Source organism: Lutra lutra, chromosome 10, assembly GCF_902655055.1.
Source record: "Lutra lutra chromosome 10, mLutLut1.2, whole genome shotgun sequence".
Taxonomy (NCBI): domain Eukaryota; kingdom Metazoa; phylum Chordata; class Mammalia; order Carnivora; family Mustelidae; genus Lutra; species Lutra lutra.
Window position 1 is genome coordinate 105,965,169 of NC_062287.1, and position 14,107 is coordinate 105,979,275.

At 53.1% G+C, this 14,107-nt stretch overlaps 1 protein-coding gene across 2 annotated transcripts; it reads right to left on the reverse strand.

The window, feature by feature from the left end:
* Positions 1–1,504: 1,504 nt before the first annotated feature.
* On the reverse strand, positions 1,505–8,608 carry SLC22A6 (solute carrier family 22 member 6). 2 transcript variants are annotated; one of them, XM_047693874.1, is made up of 10 exons: positions 7,969–8,608; positions 7,521–7,624; positions 7,111–7,265; positions 5,961–6,129; positions 5,350–5,473; positions 5,083–5,198; positions 3,808–4,022; positions 3,599–3,707; positions 2,058–2,261; positions 1,505–1,852 (listed from the first exon to the last, which is right to left on the reverse strand). In XM_047693874.1, the coding sequence occupies exons 1-10, from the start codon at positions 8,335–8,337 to the stop codon at positions 1,702–1,704; spliced, it is 1,716 nt and encodes a 571-aa protein (XP_047549830.1). In that variant the 5' UTR covers positions 8,338–8,608; the 3' UTR covers positions 1,505–1,701. The 2 variants fall into 2 exon arrangements, with proteins under 2 accessions (XP_047549830.1, XP_047549832.1); XM_047693876.1 differs by having other exon boundaries at positions 1,505–1,789; positions 7,969–8,606.
* Positions 8,609–14,107: the final 5,499 nt, after the last annotated feature.

The following is a 14,107-nucleotide window of genomic DNA, read 5'->3' on the forward strand; positions in this document are numbered from 1 at the left end:
ACAAGGGAAACACTGAGTCCCCAGATGTTCTAGGAGGTGGGGTGAGTCATCATAATTTCAGCTCTGTCCACTTTGCCCTGGAAATCCTGCTGTCTGAGCTGCTGTGAGCTGTCCCAGGGCTTTGTGGCTTTTTCAGGGGAGCCCTGGTCTCCCGATCCTCTCCAGGTTGCCCTGATTCAGCTAGAGCCCTAGGGTCTCACCTGGAAGACAATGTGTATGCCTCAGAGGTGTGGACTTTCCATGAAGGATGAGGGGCTGGGGGGCTGAGTCAGCTGCAGGGGAAAGAGTAATGGGCAGTGTACCAGGAGACAAGTGTGACCAAGCAAGCACAGCTACAGCAGGGAATGGCTGGTGCCCTGACTCCTGCCACCTGTGGATGCTAATAGGGCTGTCTTTTCCATCCCCACTGGCTTCCTTGCAATAATCTCCCTTGCTGATCCAGTGATCGGAAGGATATCCTTGTCTCTTCCAGACTGTGACCCCTAAACTGCCTTCCATTCCTCATCTCCCATCGTTCCTACCAGGATTCTTTTTCTCCTCCCCCTTCACCTTCTCTCTCTCTTTTCAGGTCAGGAGGGAGGAGAAGAAGTCAGGCCTTGGGGGTGCCAGAGGCTGAAGTCTCAGAGCCTTACAACTCGGGGCAGAGAGTTCAGGTCCGGGCAGAGGGGTCAGGTCCGTGCATTCCGGAGCCAGATTGTCTGCATTGAAACCCTGACTCTACAATTTACTGAACTTGGTGAATCTGGGCAAGTGACTTAACCACTCTGTGCCTTGATTTTCTGGGCTGCAAGATGGGGGTGACAATAGGACTTATCTCTAGAAGGTTACTGGGAAGATTAAACGAATCAGTGTATGCAAAGTGCTTAGGACAGTGCCTGGCACCAAAGTAGCCCTCAGTGCTGGCGCTCTCTGGTTGGGTTCTACCCTCCCCTTTCCCTCCTCCCTTGTCTCCACTAGCCCGGGGCCCTGGAGGAGGCAGAAGAGCAAAGAATATCCACGGAGGATGGTGGTGGGAAGGATTCGGGGAACGAGTGGGCGGAACATCCAGCAGAGGAGTAGCAAACTGGTTTTGAGTTTGGACTCTGCTGGAGTCTAGGGGAGCTGGGGCCAGCCTCCTGACGTCACATCCTCTGTGGTGCTTGTTCTCCCGCTTTGCTGCTGGAGTTTCTCATTGGCCCTTGCGAGGGGGGGAGGAGCCTGAAACAAAGCCTCTGATTGGCTGCTTTCATTCAGACTCTTCTCAGTTTCCAGCCTGATAGGGAGGGGTGGAGCGTAAGATATTTAAAACTCACAGAAATATTTGAATAGGGTAGAGAAGAAAGGAGGGAAGAGGGTGGGAAGTAGGGGTGGGGGAGCGGGTCCAGGTAAAAGATTCTTCTCCAGTTTTCTGTGATGGTTTATAAAGTCCTGGGGGTTGAGGGCAGGGGACTGGACTGTATGAATTTGGGGCCGCTGGCTGATGTGGAGTGGCTATTACATTTGAGACGAGAGAGATAAAAAGAGATGTTGCACACAAACCTTTTAATGACGCGGTCTTGGTGGAGTCTGTTCAGGGCGGGAGATCCCTGGGAGGTGCTTTCTTGAACCACAGCCTTGACCCGCCCTGGGCCGCCATTTCCCCTTTCCCTTCCCGGAGTGGGTGGCTCAGGACCTGCAGGACCCTCACTCCCTTTCGGGCTCTGTGAGGCCCCGTCTCAGTGCTCAGAGTACATTCTCTTGTGCTGAGGCCTGGAGCGGGACCATCTGCTTCTGCTGCTCTTGCTCCTGCCGCCTTGGCTTTCCTCTCCTCCTGGGGGGCAGGAGAGCAGCGTCCTGGGTATGCAGTGTCCAGGCCAGGGCTAGGAGCTGGGGGCTACAAGGGGGCTCTCTACTCAGCCGCGCCCAACTACCATTCTCTCTGCCCCATCTATTGCTCCCTGGGGCCAGGACCCCCAGGAAGGACTCAAGGAGACCCCAGCCAACTGGGGAAGTGGACAAAGAGCTCTGGCCTGAATGGGTTTGAGTCTCGGTGCCACCCCTGCCTGGGCGTGTGAACCGGGGTAAGTCCCTGCTCCCACCTGCTCTCCATGTCCTGCACCGTGTCTGGCAGTGGCTGGCCCAGGGTCTCTGGCAGGAGGGCAGTGATAGCGCTGGCGGCCACGGGGACCGCGCCGTAGATGAAGAGAGGCACGGAGGGGTAGAGCTCAGCAGTCATGCTCACCAGTGGGCTCACGATGCTGCCCACACGGGCCATGGTGCTGCCCATTCCCATGCCTGTCTGCCTGTGGGGCCCAAGGTGCGGTGGTGTCAGTCACTGCCCTAGCATGAATGCTGAGGTCCCAGCTGAATTCAGGGTCAGGGCAGCTCAGGCTGAAGCCTCCCCTCCCCCCGCCCCAAGTGAATTTGGCATTTGTTTCGGAGATTAAAAACAGACAAACAACAAAAACAGGCTGGGAAGGGCTCTGGCCAGAGAATCAGGAGACTGAATTTTGCCTCTGGCCTTAACTGGCCATACAACCAGAGGAAGAGTCCCTTTTCCTCTCCGGCCCTCAGTTTCCTGAGCTGTCAAATGAGACAGTTAAGTTAGGCCAGTGGTTCTCAGATCTCCTAGGGGATTTTGAGTTAGAATTGTCCCAGCCCACACAGTCCTATTGGATTAGAATCCCCAGGGGACAGGACCCGGAAGCTGCATATTAAGAGTATGTTAAGAACATTCTCTGAGGGAACCGTGGTTAAAAACCTTGACTCAGGAGACAGATTGCTTGGGTTCAAATCCAAGCTTCCTCACTTACAAGCTGTGTGACATGGGGCAAGTCACTTGATCTTTCTGTGGCTCAGTTTTCTCATTGGTAAAATGGGAATGGTCACAGTACCTACCTTATAGGCATATCATGAGGATTCAATGAGTTGATACTTATAAAAAGTTTAAGACGATGCCTGGTGCGTAGTAAGTGTTTTATACTGTTGTTCTTTCCCCTGAAATCCCCTAAGGGCACAGGACAGCAGCCATGACCCTGCTCAGTCCCAGCAGCCTAGGGAAGCCGGGCCATTCTTTGACATCTCATGGGAATTTTGAGACCCATTTTTAACATAGACACGTGTTTCTTGTTTCTCAATGCAAAAATGCACCCCCCCCCCTTTTGGCACTTGAAAAGCAATGCTGGGTTTATCTGTATAGCCACCAAGCATAAGCAGTATTAAATGTGGCTTTTGTGATAAGAAATTACTTTCCCGTTTGGTCTTTGGTTTCAGACATACTTTGGTTACAGACACACTTAGCTTATAGATGAAATTTAGGTTTGGTGGCTGCTTCTAACTTGTGATTTAGATCAAGGTGGGTGTGGGGTGGGGGGACCTCAATGAATTGCCTCTGAGATGTGTCTTCTTGGCTCTCTACCCTGCCCCAGCTGGTGACTCCTTTTGAGATCTTTTCCTTGGATCAGGTAAGGGCTTAGTGGGCAGGTGTATCTGTGTTAGCCACGAAGTGTGTACTGAGCTTGCACAGATGGGGGCTGAGAGGGGGCCTTGGCTATGCATGCTGGGCGGTGTGCTCTGGGGTCTGACCTATGTGTGTGGGGATGTCTTGTCTCAAGGCCCCTCCCACTAGGCTCCTACTCACCGAATCACTGTGGGGTAGAGCTCCCCAGTATAGAGGAAGACGCAGTTGAAGGAGGCAGCCAGACAGCCTTTTCCCAGCACAGCAAGGGAGGTTCGGACAATGGACTGATCTAGAGAGAAAGGAAGGAGTCAGTGGGAGTTTGGGGGTGGGGCATGAGAATCTGGGGATAGGGGTAAGGATGAAGGACCAAGGTACTTGTGGGTGCTCACCCTGGGGTACCACCCCATTGACCAGGATGCAGATGCCTGCCAGCAGCAGTGAGGCCATCTGGGCAGGCCGGCGGCCCAGAGAGTTGATGACAAGGAAGCCCACCAGCTTGGCAGGCAGGTCCACAGCACCAAAAATCACCTGGATTAGGTAGATGTTCACGCCAAAGCCCTGCAGGTCCATGACCAGCCCGTAGTAGGCAAAACTAGTGGCAAACCTAGTGGGGGAGGGACGAGGGGTATGGAGTTGGTTAGGAAGGGTTAAAGGGGGGGATTGCTCTTCAACATAGGGGTGAGCTACACTGTGACCCTGCTTCAGAAGCTAGAATTTGCCTTGGCTAATCTGTCTTCAAGCATTTAGTCTAAGTGCAGGGTAGTCCTCCAAGACCCCAAATTTCTCAACCTTCTGATAACTAGTATCCCCCAATATATTAGGGGATTTTTCACTTAGTTGAATGTAAAATTCATATAGTCTTAGTCTTTATCTTATCTATTGATGCCAGGCTGAGGGCAGGTGGATTTTCAAGGCACATCTTTAGAGTCAAGGTGTTAGGAAATGCCAAAGCTTTGCAGACCTAGGCCTGGTTCTGGGATGGCTGTGCTTCTTACGTTGTCTGGAGCCCACAGAATGAAGCTCAGGTTATTGGATAGGACCCAGAACCTGGAGTAAATCCCAAATCGGAACCAAAACACTCACTGGTAGAATTGTTGACTGCGCTTTTCCTAACTGTCATGGCATTATTCTGGTGATGGGCTCAGGAGGGGAGCACATCAGAAGGATTATGGGGAATGTTGCAACCAGAAAGGAACATTTTTGGCTGATACCAGCCTTGGTCAACGTGTCCTTTTGGAGGTGAGTTCTAGGCATCTTATTGCCCGTGCTTGTGTTTCTGGCAGGCCCTGATCAGGCAAGATCAGGAAAGTCTCCAAATGTTTTGCAAGCCAGACTAGTCTCTGCCTTCAAGATGTAATTCTATTGACTTTGGGGCTGATCCCAATCCTGAGGAGGTATTTCCATATTGCCACGGAGTGGATAAAAAGAGAAGATGGAGAGACGGAAGCCCAGTGTGGCGACCGGAAGTGAACTGAGGGGAGGTCGTCTGGTTCTTCACGATCGTCCCTGGTGGAGGATTACGGCCCCTCATGGCAGGTCCGCTGACTTTTCCTCCCTTCTGTCTGGCCTCTTCCACCCACTGCGTCCACTCTCTCCCCAACCAGCCTCCTGTCTCTTGGTCTGTCTCTGTCTATCTCTCTATGGCTCGGTCTGTCTGGGCCTACCACAGCATGGAGAGGCAGAGGAAGAGGTGGCGAAGGGCGGGGCAGCGCAGCAACTCCAAGGCGGAAGCTTGGCCTTTGCCCATGGTCAGCTCCTTTTGCAGACTGGCCCGGAGCACCTGCCAGGATGGGCAGGGCTCAGGGCCTGGACTCCTCCAGAAACTCCTCCCAGCCTAACCCCTTACTCAGGGAAGCCCTCTGAGACCTGGGTTCGGGGTTTGAGGGTAGAATCCTCATGGGGTGTCATGGGAGGCCTTGGGGGGGTCTCACCTCCATACTTAGCTTGGTCCCCTCTTCTCGCTTCCCATTGATCCAGGCCACTCTCTGCAGGGCCCTGAGGGTGAGGTCTAGCCTCCCGGAGGAGGAGTACCAGCGGGCTGACTCGATGAAGAACCTGGGAGCAGGAGGGTGGGGGTAGGTGTCAACATGGCTTCCATTCCCTTTGGCTGGGCTGGGGGCAAAGGGTGGGCTTCCCAGGGGCCTGCAGTGGGATTTCATTTCAGGCTGGGAACCCAGGGGTTTTGCCAAATCCCTCTCTCTAGGACCATAAGACAGCGACCAGCTTCGTGATGACCTATTCCCAAACCCAGAAGCTCAGCTTTGGGGTCTTAGGTAAAGGCAGCAACACAGGCAGGTTGGAGAGCCAGGGGGGAGCTGAAGAACTATATCCCCGGGGTGGGGGGGAGGGGGTAAATCCTTCCTCCCACAGCCTCAGTTCTCCCATCTGTCACACGGAGGCACTGGGCTGGGTTTGACCTTCTGGCCTTGACCTTCTCTGATTCTGTGTGTTGGAGTGTGCTGTGGGATCTGGGGGATATCTTGTCCCTTGCAGCCCTCTGGGCAGCCCTTGGGTACCCCTGCCCACCCTGGGCCCCACACACCAGGAGTAGATGAAGAAGGCGAAAAAAGGCACGGAGACCAGGAGCTGCAGGTGGCGCCAGTGGGGCACGGCCAAGGCCACACCGACCAGGAGAAACTGGCCCAGGCTGTAGACATAGCCAGTCAGGGTGCCCACACAAGCCCGCGTGTGGATGGGCATCCACTCCATATCTAGAAAGAAGGTGAGAACAGAGTGGTGCTGTTGACCGGGTTGCCCAGCAGGTTGACACCCCTGGGCTGGGCATCTTATTGCCCTCTCTCCACCCAAACTTTGATCTGTCCCAGGGCTCAGTGGAAGACACGTCGAATGAGGATGCGTGCCATGATGGGGGAAGTGGGGGACTTTCGGTGGAGGAAGGAAGGGGGAGATGGGTTTGGAATCCCTAAGAATTGTCCCCGTCACTCCCCCACTCTGTCTTGCTGCTCCCCAACCTACTGTCCTGGCGAGCATCCCTTTTCCCTTCAGAGCCTCTCTGACCACTCAGTGCTGGCTTTCCTCAGCATGGGCCGATTCGGTGGCCAGAGCAGCTCATGAACCATCCTGGTTCATCCCTGACCCCCAATCCATAAATTCCCTTCTGGGCTTGAGGGATGACCTTGGGTAAATCCTTGCCCTTCTCCCCAGTCTCAGGTTCCTCCTTGAAGAATGCACATTGATGGCTCATGGACAGACCATGCTCAGGCCATAAATGTCTTTGGTCTACATGATGCTGGCTTGCCCCATGTTAAAAACATGGAATTAATTTCCAACATTACAAAATTCGGATATTTTACGTTAATAAAGAGAAGAGGGTAAGATCTGACAGCCCTGACCCTTCTGGCTTGAGTAGCTGAGTGGTTGTGCCCCTCTGGATGGGGCTATGACCCTCCTTTGTCTAAAGTCCTCAGTGTTCCCTAATGCCTTTTGTACCCAGTCAGCTTCAGTCATTTATGGGAACAGCCTGGCCCTAAAAATGGAGTTTGCAATCATGCCTAAATGAGAGGTCAGGATGGTATGAGTCCAGGGAAGAAGGCTGTTAGGTTGGCTGCCCAGACGAGGGCAGGTGGGACTTAGGAGGGGTTGGCTGGGAGAGGGAGCCGGAAAGGGGCTGCTGGGTTGGGGGTCAGAGAGGAGTGGGTAGAGGCCCGCCCTGCCCTCCCAGCCTCCCTCACTCAGTGTCACGCAGTTGAGAGCGATGCCAGCCAGCGACATGCCGGAAAGGAGCCGGAAGGCACAGTAGACAGGGAAGTTGGGAGCGAAGGCTGCGCAGGTTCCTGACACGGCCGTCTGCAGATAGTTCAAGATCAGCAACTTCCGGCGGCCCAGCCTGGGGTGGGGGAGGGGAGAACAGCAGCAGGGATCCTGAGGGCTGACCGTGCCAGGACGGGTAGGGAGAGGGGTGCCTGCCCTGGAGGAGGCTCTGGGCTGGGGGGGTCTTTTGAGGACCTGTGCTGTATCCTGAGGCTGGCCCTTTAGGTCCTCAGACCAGCCCCAAGGTTCAAGGCCAACTTCCCACCTGGTTCCCATGAACCCAGCTGAGGCCCAGGCCCAGCCCGGCCCTGTGGCTCTGCCCAGGACTGACCTGTCTGCCAGGTAGCCGAACACCATGGCTCCAAGAAGCACCCCTACCATGTACAAGGACTGGGCCAGCTGGCGTAAGGTCCTGTTAGAGCACACGAGGTCCCACTGTGGGGAGAGGGGGCAAGGGTCAGGCAGAGATGAGCCTGGGCTGCGGGGCTCCCCTTACCCTCCCTTGGGCTAGCCCTCTGAGGCCTATGCCACCCTCTTCCCCTGACATTTCCCTTTGCTGTTTGCTTCCCCGGTCCCGGTAGCCAAGAGACTTTTCTTGACTCTGACATCCCCCTTTTCTGTAAAGGCCCCCATCTTGAGTCCCTTTCTTCATCTTCCTATCTTGGCCTTTGGAGAATCTGGGACAATCTGTGTGTGTGTATGTGTGCATCTGTCTGCCTGTCTCAGAGGGGAAGGCAAGTCTGGCTGGCCTCTGGAGCTGGGGGCCCAGGTGTCCTCACCTCAGTCACGATGGTGGACGGGAAGGTGCTGTTGTCATAGATCCAGCCATTGGTGCACGGCTCTGTGGCCCCCGTGCCGTTGGTCTCTGTGCCGTTGGGAAAAGGCGGTCCCTGTCGGGGGACAGTGAGGAGGAGGCAGGACTCGAGCTGCCCCTGCCCGTCCCGGGGCAGCCAGGCCTCCAACTCCCCGTCCTGGCTGAGGTTGGCGTTGGCAGGCGGGCGGCAGTGGTGGGGAGGGATGGCCGCAGTGAAGTTCTGCAGGGTGTTGTGGGAGGCCATCAGGAGCAGCGGGAGGACCACCAGCGTGACCTGGATCTGCTGGAAGCGGCCGACACCCCCCACCTGCTGCAGGAGGTCGTTGAAGGCCATGGGGCCGGGCCGGCCAAGCGGCTGGGAGCTGAGGACTTCTGTCTGGGTGTCCCTGAGCCTGCAGTCCTTAGCTGGAGCACAGAAGCAGCTGTTGCCTCCGCAGCTGAGTTGTTCCTAGAGCCGAATCGGAGCTGGCTCTGTGGGGGGACAGGAGCCTGGCTGGCTGCCCCTCCTTCCTTCGCTCTCTCCGTCTTCTGTCCCTCCCTTTCCCTTGAGCCTCCCCTCACTTGGGGGTGGGGTGCTCAGCTTTCAGGGTCTGCCGTAGCCCTGACCCCTGCATGGGCAGGATTTAATCCTTGGCCTGGAGGGAATGAGTTAAAGTGTGACTTGGTATCAGAAGGATTAACCCTCTGAGTGTCCTTGTGTCAGTGGAAATTCTCCAAGTGGGTATAAAGGGCAGGAGAGTGGACTGGAATGGGGGTGGTGAGAGGGGAGGTACTGGGAGGGCGTGTCTGGACATCCGGGGGCCAGAGGGGGCCAGGTGGGACCTTACTGTCTTCCTTTTAGTGAGAAGACTGGGCTCTGGGAAGTGTGGTAGCCTTTTGAAGGGAGTCTGTCCTTTTTAGTGGACAGGATCCAAGCAGTCTGTCTTTGAGAAGGGTTGCCAGAGAAAATACAGAACTCTCAGTGTCAGATCAACAAATACATTTTATTGTAGTGTAAGTATATCCCTAATATTATGTTGGACACACTTATACTAAAAAAAAAATCATTCACTGGTCTGAAATTCAGATTTAACTGGGCATCCTGTATTCTTATGTGCTAAAATTGGCAACCCCAGTCTCTGGTCTCCTGGGGACAGCTCAGATCTCATGGGACCACAGCTTTGTTCAGATGGAAGTAACTAAAGAGGTCGGAGGCTACTTTTGAAGGAGTGGGACCTAAGACCAACATTCGTACATGATCTAGATCGAGTCTTTCAGGGTCTCAGCTTTTACCTTCTGGCGTTTTCTGTTTCCAAAATTTTCCTTTTGTCTTATCTCTGTCCATAATTTGTTTTTGTTTTAATTTTTTCAGTTGAGCATGTACTTATTTTATTTGCAGCCACAACTCAAAGACAATCACTTGTTTTCCTCCAATGGTTTGGCTGCTGAGCCCCAATCATCCAAGATCAGGGCAGTGCCGAGTTCTGGCTGGGTGGGCTTCTGTGAGTTCTGACTGGCTGGATCATGGGTTGGGAATGCCAATAGAGCCAGTGGCAACTTCTTGCTTTTACTGAATTGAAATTTTTTTTTTTCTAAAGTAGGCCCCATACCCAGTGCAGAGCCCGGTGAGGGTCTTGAATTCACGACCCTGAGATCAAGACCTGAGCTGAAATCAAGATGCTTAATTGACTGAGCCACCCAGACACCTCAACAACGTCTTGCTTTTAATTTGCATAGTGCATGGTATAGGAAACGTGGACTCTGAGTCAGTTTACTTGGGTCTAAATCCAACCAAAAAATGTCTCTAGACATTGCCTTAAGAGACGTCTCAGACTTATTTTGAATAATGATCAATCCCATACCTGCTTGGCCAGGGATATTCCAGGCATACAGATGACTTCTACCAAAATACTTCCAAGAATGCACATGCTCTTATTGAAGTAGGGGAAATGTTTGCAAGGTGAGGAGGAGAACTCCTCTTCCTCCACATTCTGCTGGACTACAGCAGAGTAGTTTGGACCCTGAAGCATGGCAACCCTTGCACTTCCCAGGCATACCTAGCCAGTTTTGCCATTGGAGGAGCCATATCAGGACCCTGACCTTCCTGGGTCCAGGCCAACACTCTTCTCTACCATGTTCTAACTCAATTGTTGATTTGAGGTTTGCTGCCAGACTCTTCTTTGTGGGGTATTTCCATTTGGGGTCTCTGGCTGTCCCTCCCTCTTTCCTGCCTTCTGTGGGCTGTCTGTCCACCCCATTTCACCAGGTTCTTTGGCATATGTCTGAACGGCATAGATGGTTAGGGTTCTGGAGTTTTGTGGGACATATCCAAGCCCCATAAGAATTAGCTGATGCAAAGGGCCGTGAAGAGAGGGAGTATTTCTCAGTTCTCCCAGGCATAAATCTCTAAGTCTTATTGTTGAGGGGAAGCAGTTTTATTTCTGACTTCTCCTGTAAGGACTCAGGATGCCCTGCCATCGTTGTACAGTTTACGCAAGCTACAATCTCGTGTATGAAATTGGGAGGGTGTTTACTATCTTTTGAGGCGCTGGGATACGTGAAGTCTTAGACTGCTTCAGACCTATTTTGTCTAACTTCAAAGCCAGGTGGTTTCCTGCAGGTTTAGAGGTGAGCAAAAGACTAAAGACATCTTAGGGCTCATCCAGTCTCATGTACAGAAAAGAATAGGGAGGCCCAGAGAGGGATGTAACTCAGCCCAGCCCCCTTCCCCCCACCCAATGTTGGTTCTGGGCTGGGACCCAGTGGGTGTCCAGATGCCTGACAACGTTCTCCAGGCCAAGGTATATAAGAACCTTGTGGCCTGGGGATGTGAAGACAGCTGGACAAACAGCTTGGGGGCTCTGGGGCCAATCTCCTGCCAGGACTTGGTGCCCTCGTGGGGGCGTGGGAGGAGTGTTGAGGGCAGTGGGGGAGATGGAGGTCCTACAAGCACCTTCCCTTTTTGAGCATGCGCCCAACCCTGCTTTTGAGAAGAGCCCCCTCCCTAGGGCCTGACTAGCTCCAAGCCAAGCTGAGACTGGAAAAGGCTCTGGAGACTCCAGGGACTCCATTGTGGTTGGCTTCTGGGATCATCTGTCTAGCAAGGAGACTTCCCACCAACCCCTCAGCTCCTGGAGGGTTTCTGGATGGAAGTGCTCCCGTGGCGAATGATTGGCAGAATGAGAAATATCCTTTAGGGACATTCTGAGTCATTAAACACTCAGAGTTGGACTCCCTGGACTGACTGGAATGTGGACTTCAGTTCTGGCCATGCTCACCCAGAAGGGGTCAAATCTGGGACTTCTGATTGGCCAAGTGCCACAGAACCACATACCATCAGACAAATGCTGTCGCTCACATGAAAACTTCTCATTGTACAGATAAGGAGACCAGGGCTCAGAGTAGGCAAGGGATTTGTCCTTGATCACACAGCAGACCCATCTAGATCTCAGCCCTCTCGATTCCATTGCTCTTTCTATCATGTTAACAGCCATCACATATCTCAGATTTTCTGAGACATCCAGGTTTTTTTTTTTTATAATTTTATTCTGTTAAATGGGATTTAAACTGTGTCACTACATGCGATTTTGATTTTGGTTGTTTTGTGAGGTTTTTCAGATAAATGATTTACAGGTCAGAGGAAATGCTCTTGCAAGAAGAATGGGCCGTGTGCATCCTGACCGGCATCCTGATTCACCAGGTGTCCTGACCACGTGACTGGGAAGCGCTTTCCCGGGCATCTTCCTTTCACCTTCCTGCATGTCTTCACAATAAACACCCTGAAACAGCTCAGGAATGGTTATGGCCAGGACATCCTGGGAGCCACCCTGAATTCTGGACAGTTGGAAGTTGGGGGAGTGGGGTGGCGGGGCTAGTGTTCCTACCTGAGCCCAGTTTTCCTCCCTTCAGGCTGAGCCCCAGCCAAGCCACCCCGTGGCCCACTGAGCCCCAGCCATTGGGGGATGGGTGGGAACCATCTAGGGCTGGGCGTGTACTAAAGGCAGGGGGTAAGGGGAGGCTGGTGCAGTCTGGGAACTGACAGGAGTGGAATGAGGCTACATTGCAGGTGGGAGGTGGAGGTATTGAAACTGAAGTCAGTCGAGGCAGGTTGGGGCCTGAGCGGGTTGGGGTCTGAGTGGGACCTGCCTTGTAACAAGAGTGTAGACTTCATCCCACTGGGAAGTCACTGAAATGTTGAAGCAGGGGGGTGTAACACGCTCTCTCTCCTGTTTAGTAAGCTCTCTTCCAAACATCTAAATACAGATTTGAGAATAGTGGATTCTGCGGCTGGCGGTTGCAGCCCTGGAGTGTTTCTGAATTGTCTGATTGGTGGCCGTGACCTGCTGCTGAGGGCTTGAGCTCAGCCAGTCCCAACGGAGATGTGCTAATAGGGTAAAATGCACCCCAGACTCTGAAGACTTACTATGGACTGAAAGCTGTAAAATACTTTTATTGATAACTTTTATATTGATTACATGTTGAAATGGTAATATGTGGATATCTGGGGCTAAATAAAATATATTATTATTATCATATATACACACACTTAAAATTAATTTTACCTCTTTTTAAGAACGAGCTACTAGGAACTTCAAATCACATAAGTGGCTTGCATTCCATTTCCACCGGACATCCCTGGCAAGGGATGGCTGAGGAAGGGGTCTTAGGAAAGAATTCTGGGGAACGTCAGTGTTTAGGAGATGATAGAAGGAGAGGAGCTGCTTTTGGAATTGTTTGGTTTGGAAACATTTGAGTTTAGCTTAAACAAAACAAAAGCTATTCAGAGAATTCAGGATATTTTCTCGAGCTCAGTATATCCAGGACTGAGGAGGACCTGGGGCCTGGACTCCGTTAAGAATCACTGTGAGGGGCGCCTGGGTGGCTCAGATGGTTAAGCGTCTGCCTTAGGCTCAGGTCATGATCTCCAGGTCCTGGGATTGAGCCCCACGTCCGGCTCCCAGCTCAGTGGGGAGCCTGTTTCTCTCTCTCCCACTCCCCCTTCCTGTGCTCTCTCTGCCTTTCTCTCTCTCATATGAATAAATAAATAAAATCTTAAAAAAAAATCAATGCGAATAGTCTCACCGAGTCTTTTTATCTGGGCCCTCGTATCTGTGGTTCTCCTTTTCTCGGTGCCCTTCGCTTTGTTCTTTCTCAGCAGCCGGCTTTCTCTGACCCACCAGCTTCTGGGCCAGCCCGCCCTCCTGCTAACCTGCCTTCCCAGGACAAGGACCACGGCATGGACTAGAACCTCTGTGGCTCAGACTCCCAGCCCAGGAGGGCACACGTGATGAATGAGACCTTGTTCAGGAGGGCCGCCTGGTCCAGACAGTCATGACTTCAGTTGGCAGGTTCTGGGGGTGTTGACCTTTGAGAAAGGGGTAGGGGCAGGACGGGCGAAACTACATTTTGTAGCATTTGCTGGAAACCCTCCAGGAGAGTCTGAAGGCTCAGCCACAGTATGGGAGGGAGCTGCACGCCAACACCCCTCCTCCCCCGACCCTTCCCCCCCTCCCACCGCCTCTCAGAAACCAGGGGACCCAAGTCTGTTGAGAGGCCAAGTAACAGGCAGGATGAAAACGCCCTTTGGGTTCAGCTCAGCCCTGGGGGCACTGAATGACGAAGGCCACAGCTGTCTCGGTGAAGGGAGGAGGCCGGAGAGCAGTTTGAAGATGTACGAGGTTAGAAGGTACAAGACCGAGAGGCATCCAACTCCTTTATAAAGTTTAGTTGTGAAGGGGAGAAATTTTAAGACGGTGTGGCCCCTGTGGAGAGATACGGTTCCAAGGGGGGCTGGTTGGTTTGGTTCGTTTTTGTTAAGACAGGAGATGCGGGAGCTCATTTGACGTGTGCTGAGAAATGAGCCAGGAGATAGTGAATGGGTGGAGGAGACCTGAGGGGGAAAACATCCAAAGGCTGCTTTCCTTTGGACTGGGTGCAGAGCCCCAGTGGGAGGACTGACTTCCTGCTGGGATTGGAGGGAACTCAGGGAACATAGAGTGACAAGGGTGGCCCTTGGTTATGGCTATGCTTTTCGCATGTACATACGACACAGAGCTGTCCAGGGGCCTGGGTCTGGGCCGTGGATCAGAGACCTGGGGCAAGCAGGTGGATTGGATCGGGACTGG

Coding starts and splice junctions, on each gene's coding strand:
- SLC22A6 (XM_047693874.1), bottom strand. CDS start 8,337: ATGGCCTTCAACGACCTCCTGCAGCAGGTGGGGGGTGTCGGCCGCTTC. Junction 6,130..7,110: donor TCTCAACTGCGTGACACTGA/GTGAGGGAGGCT, acceptor CCTTCTTTCTAG/ATATGGAGTGGATGCCCATC. Junction 4,023..5,082: donor CTCTGCCTCTCCATGCTGTG/GTAGGCCCAGAC, acceptor CTCCCCCACTAG/GTTTGCCACTAGTTTTGCCT.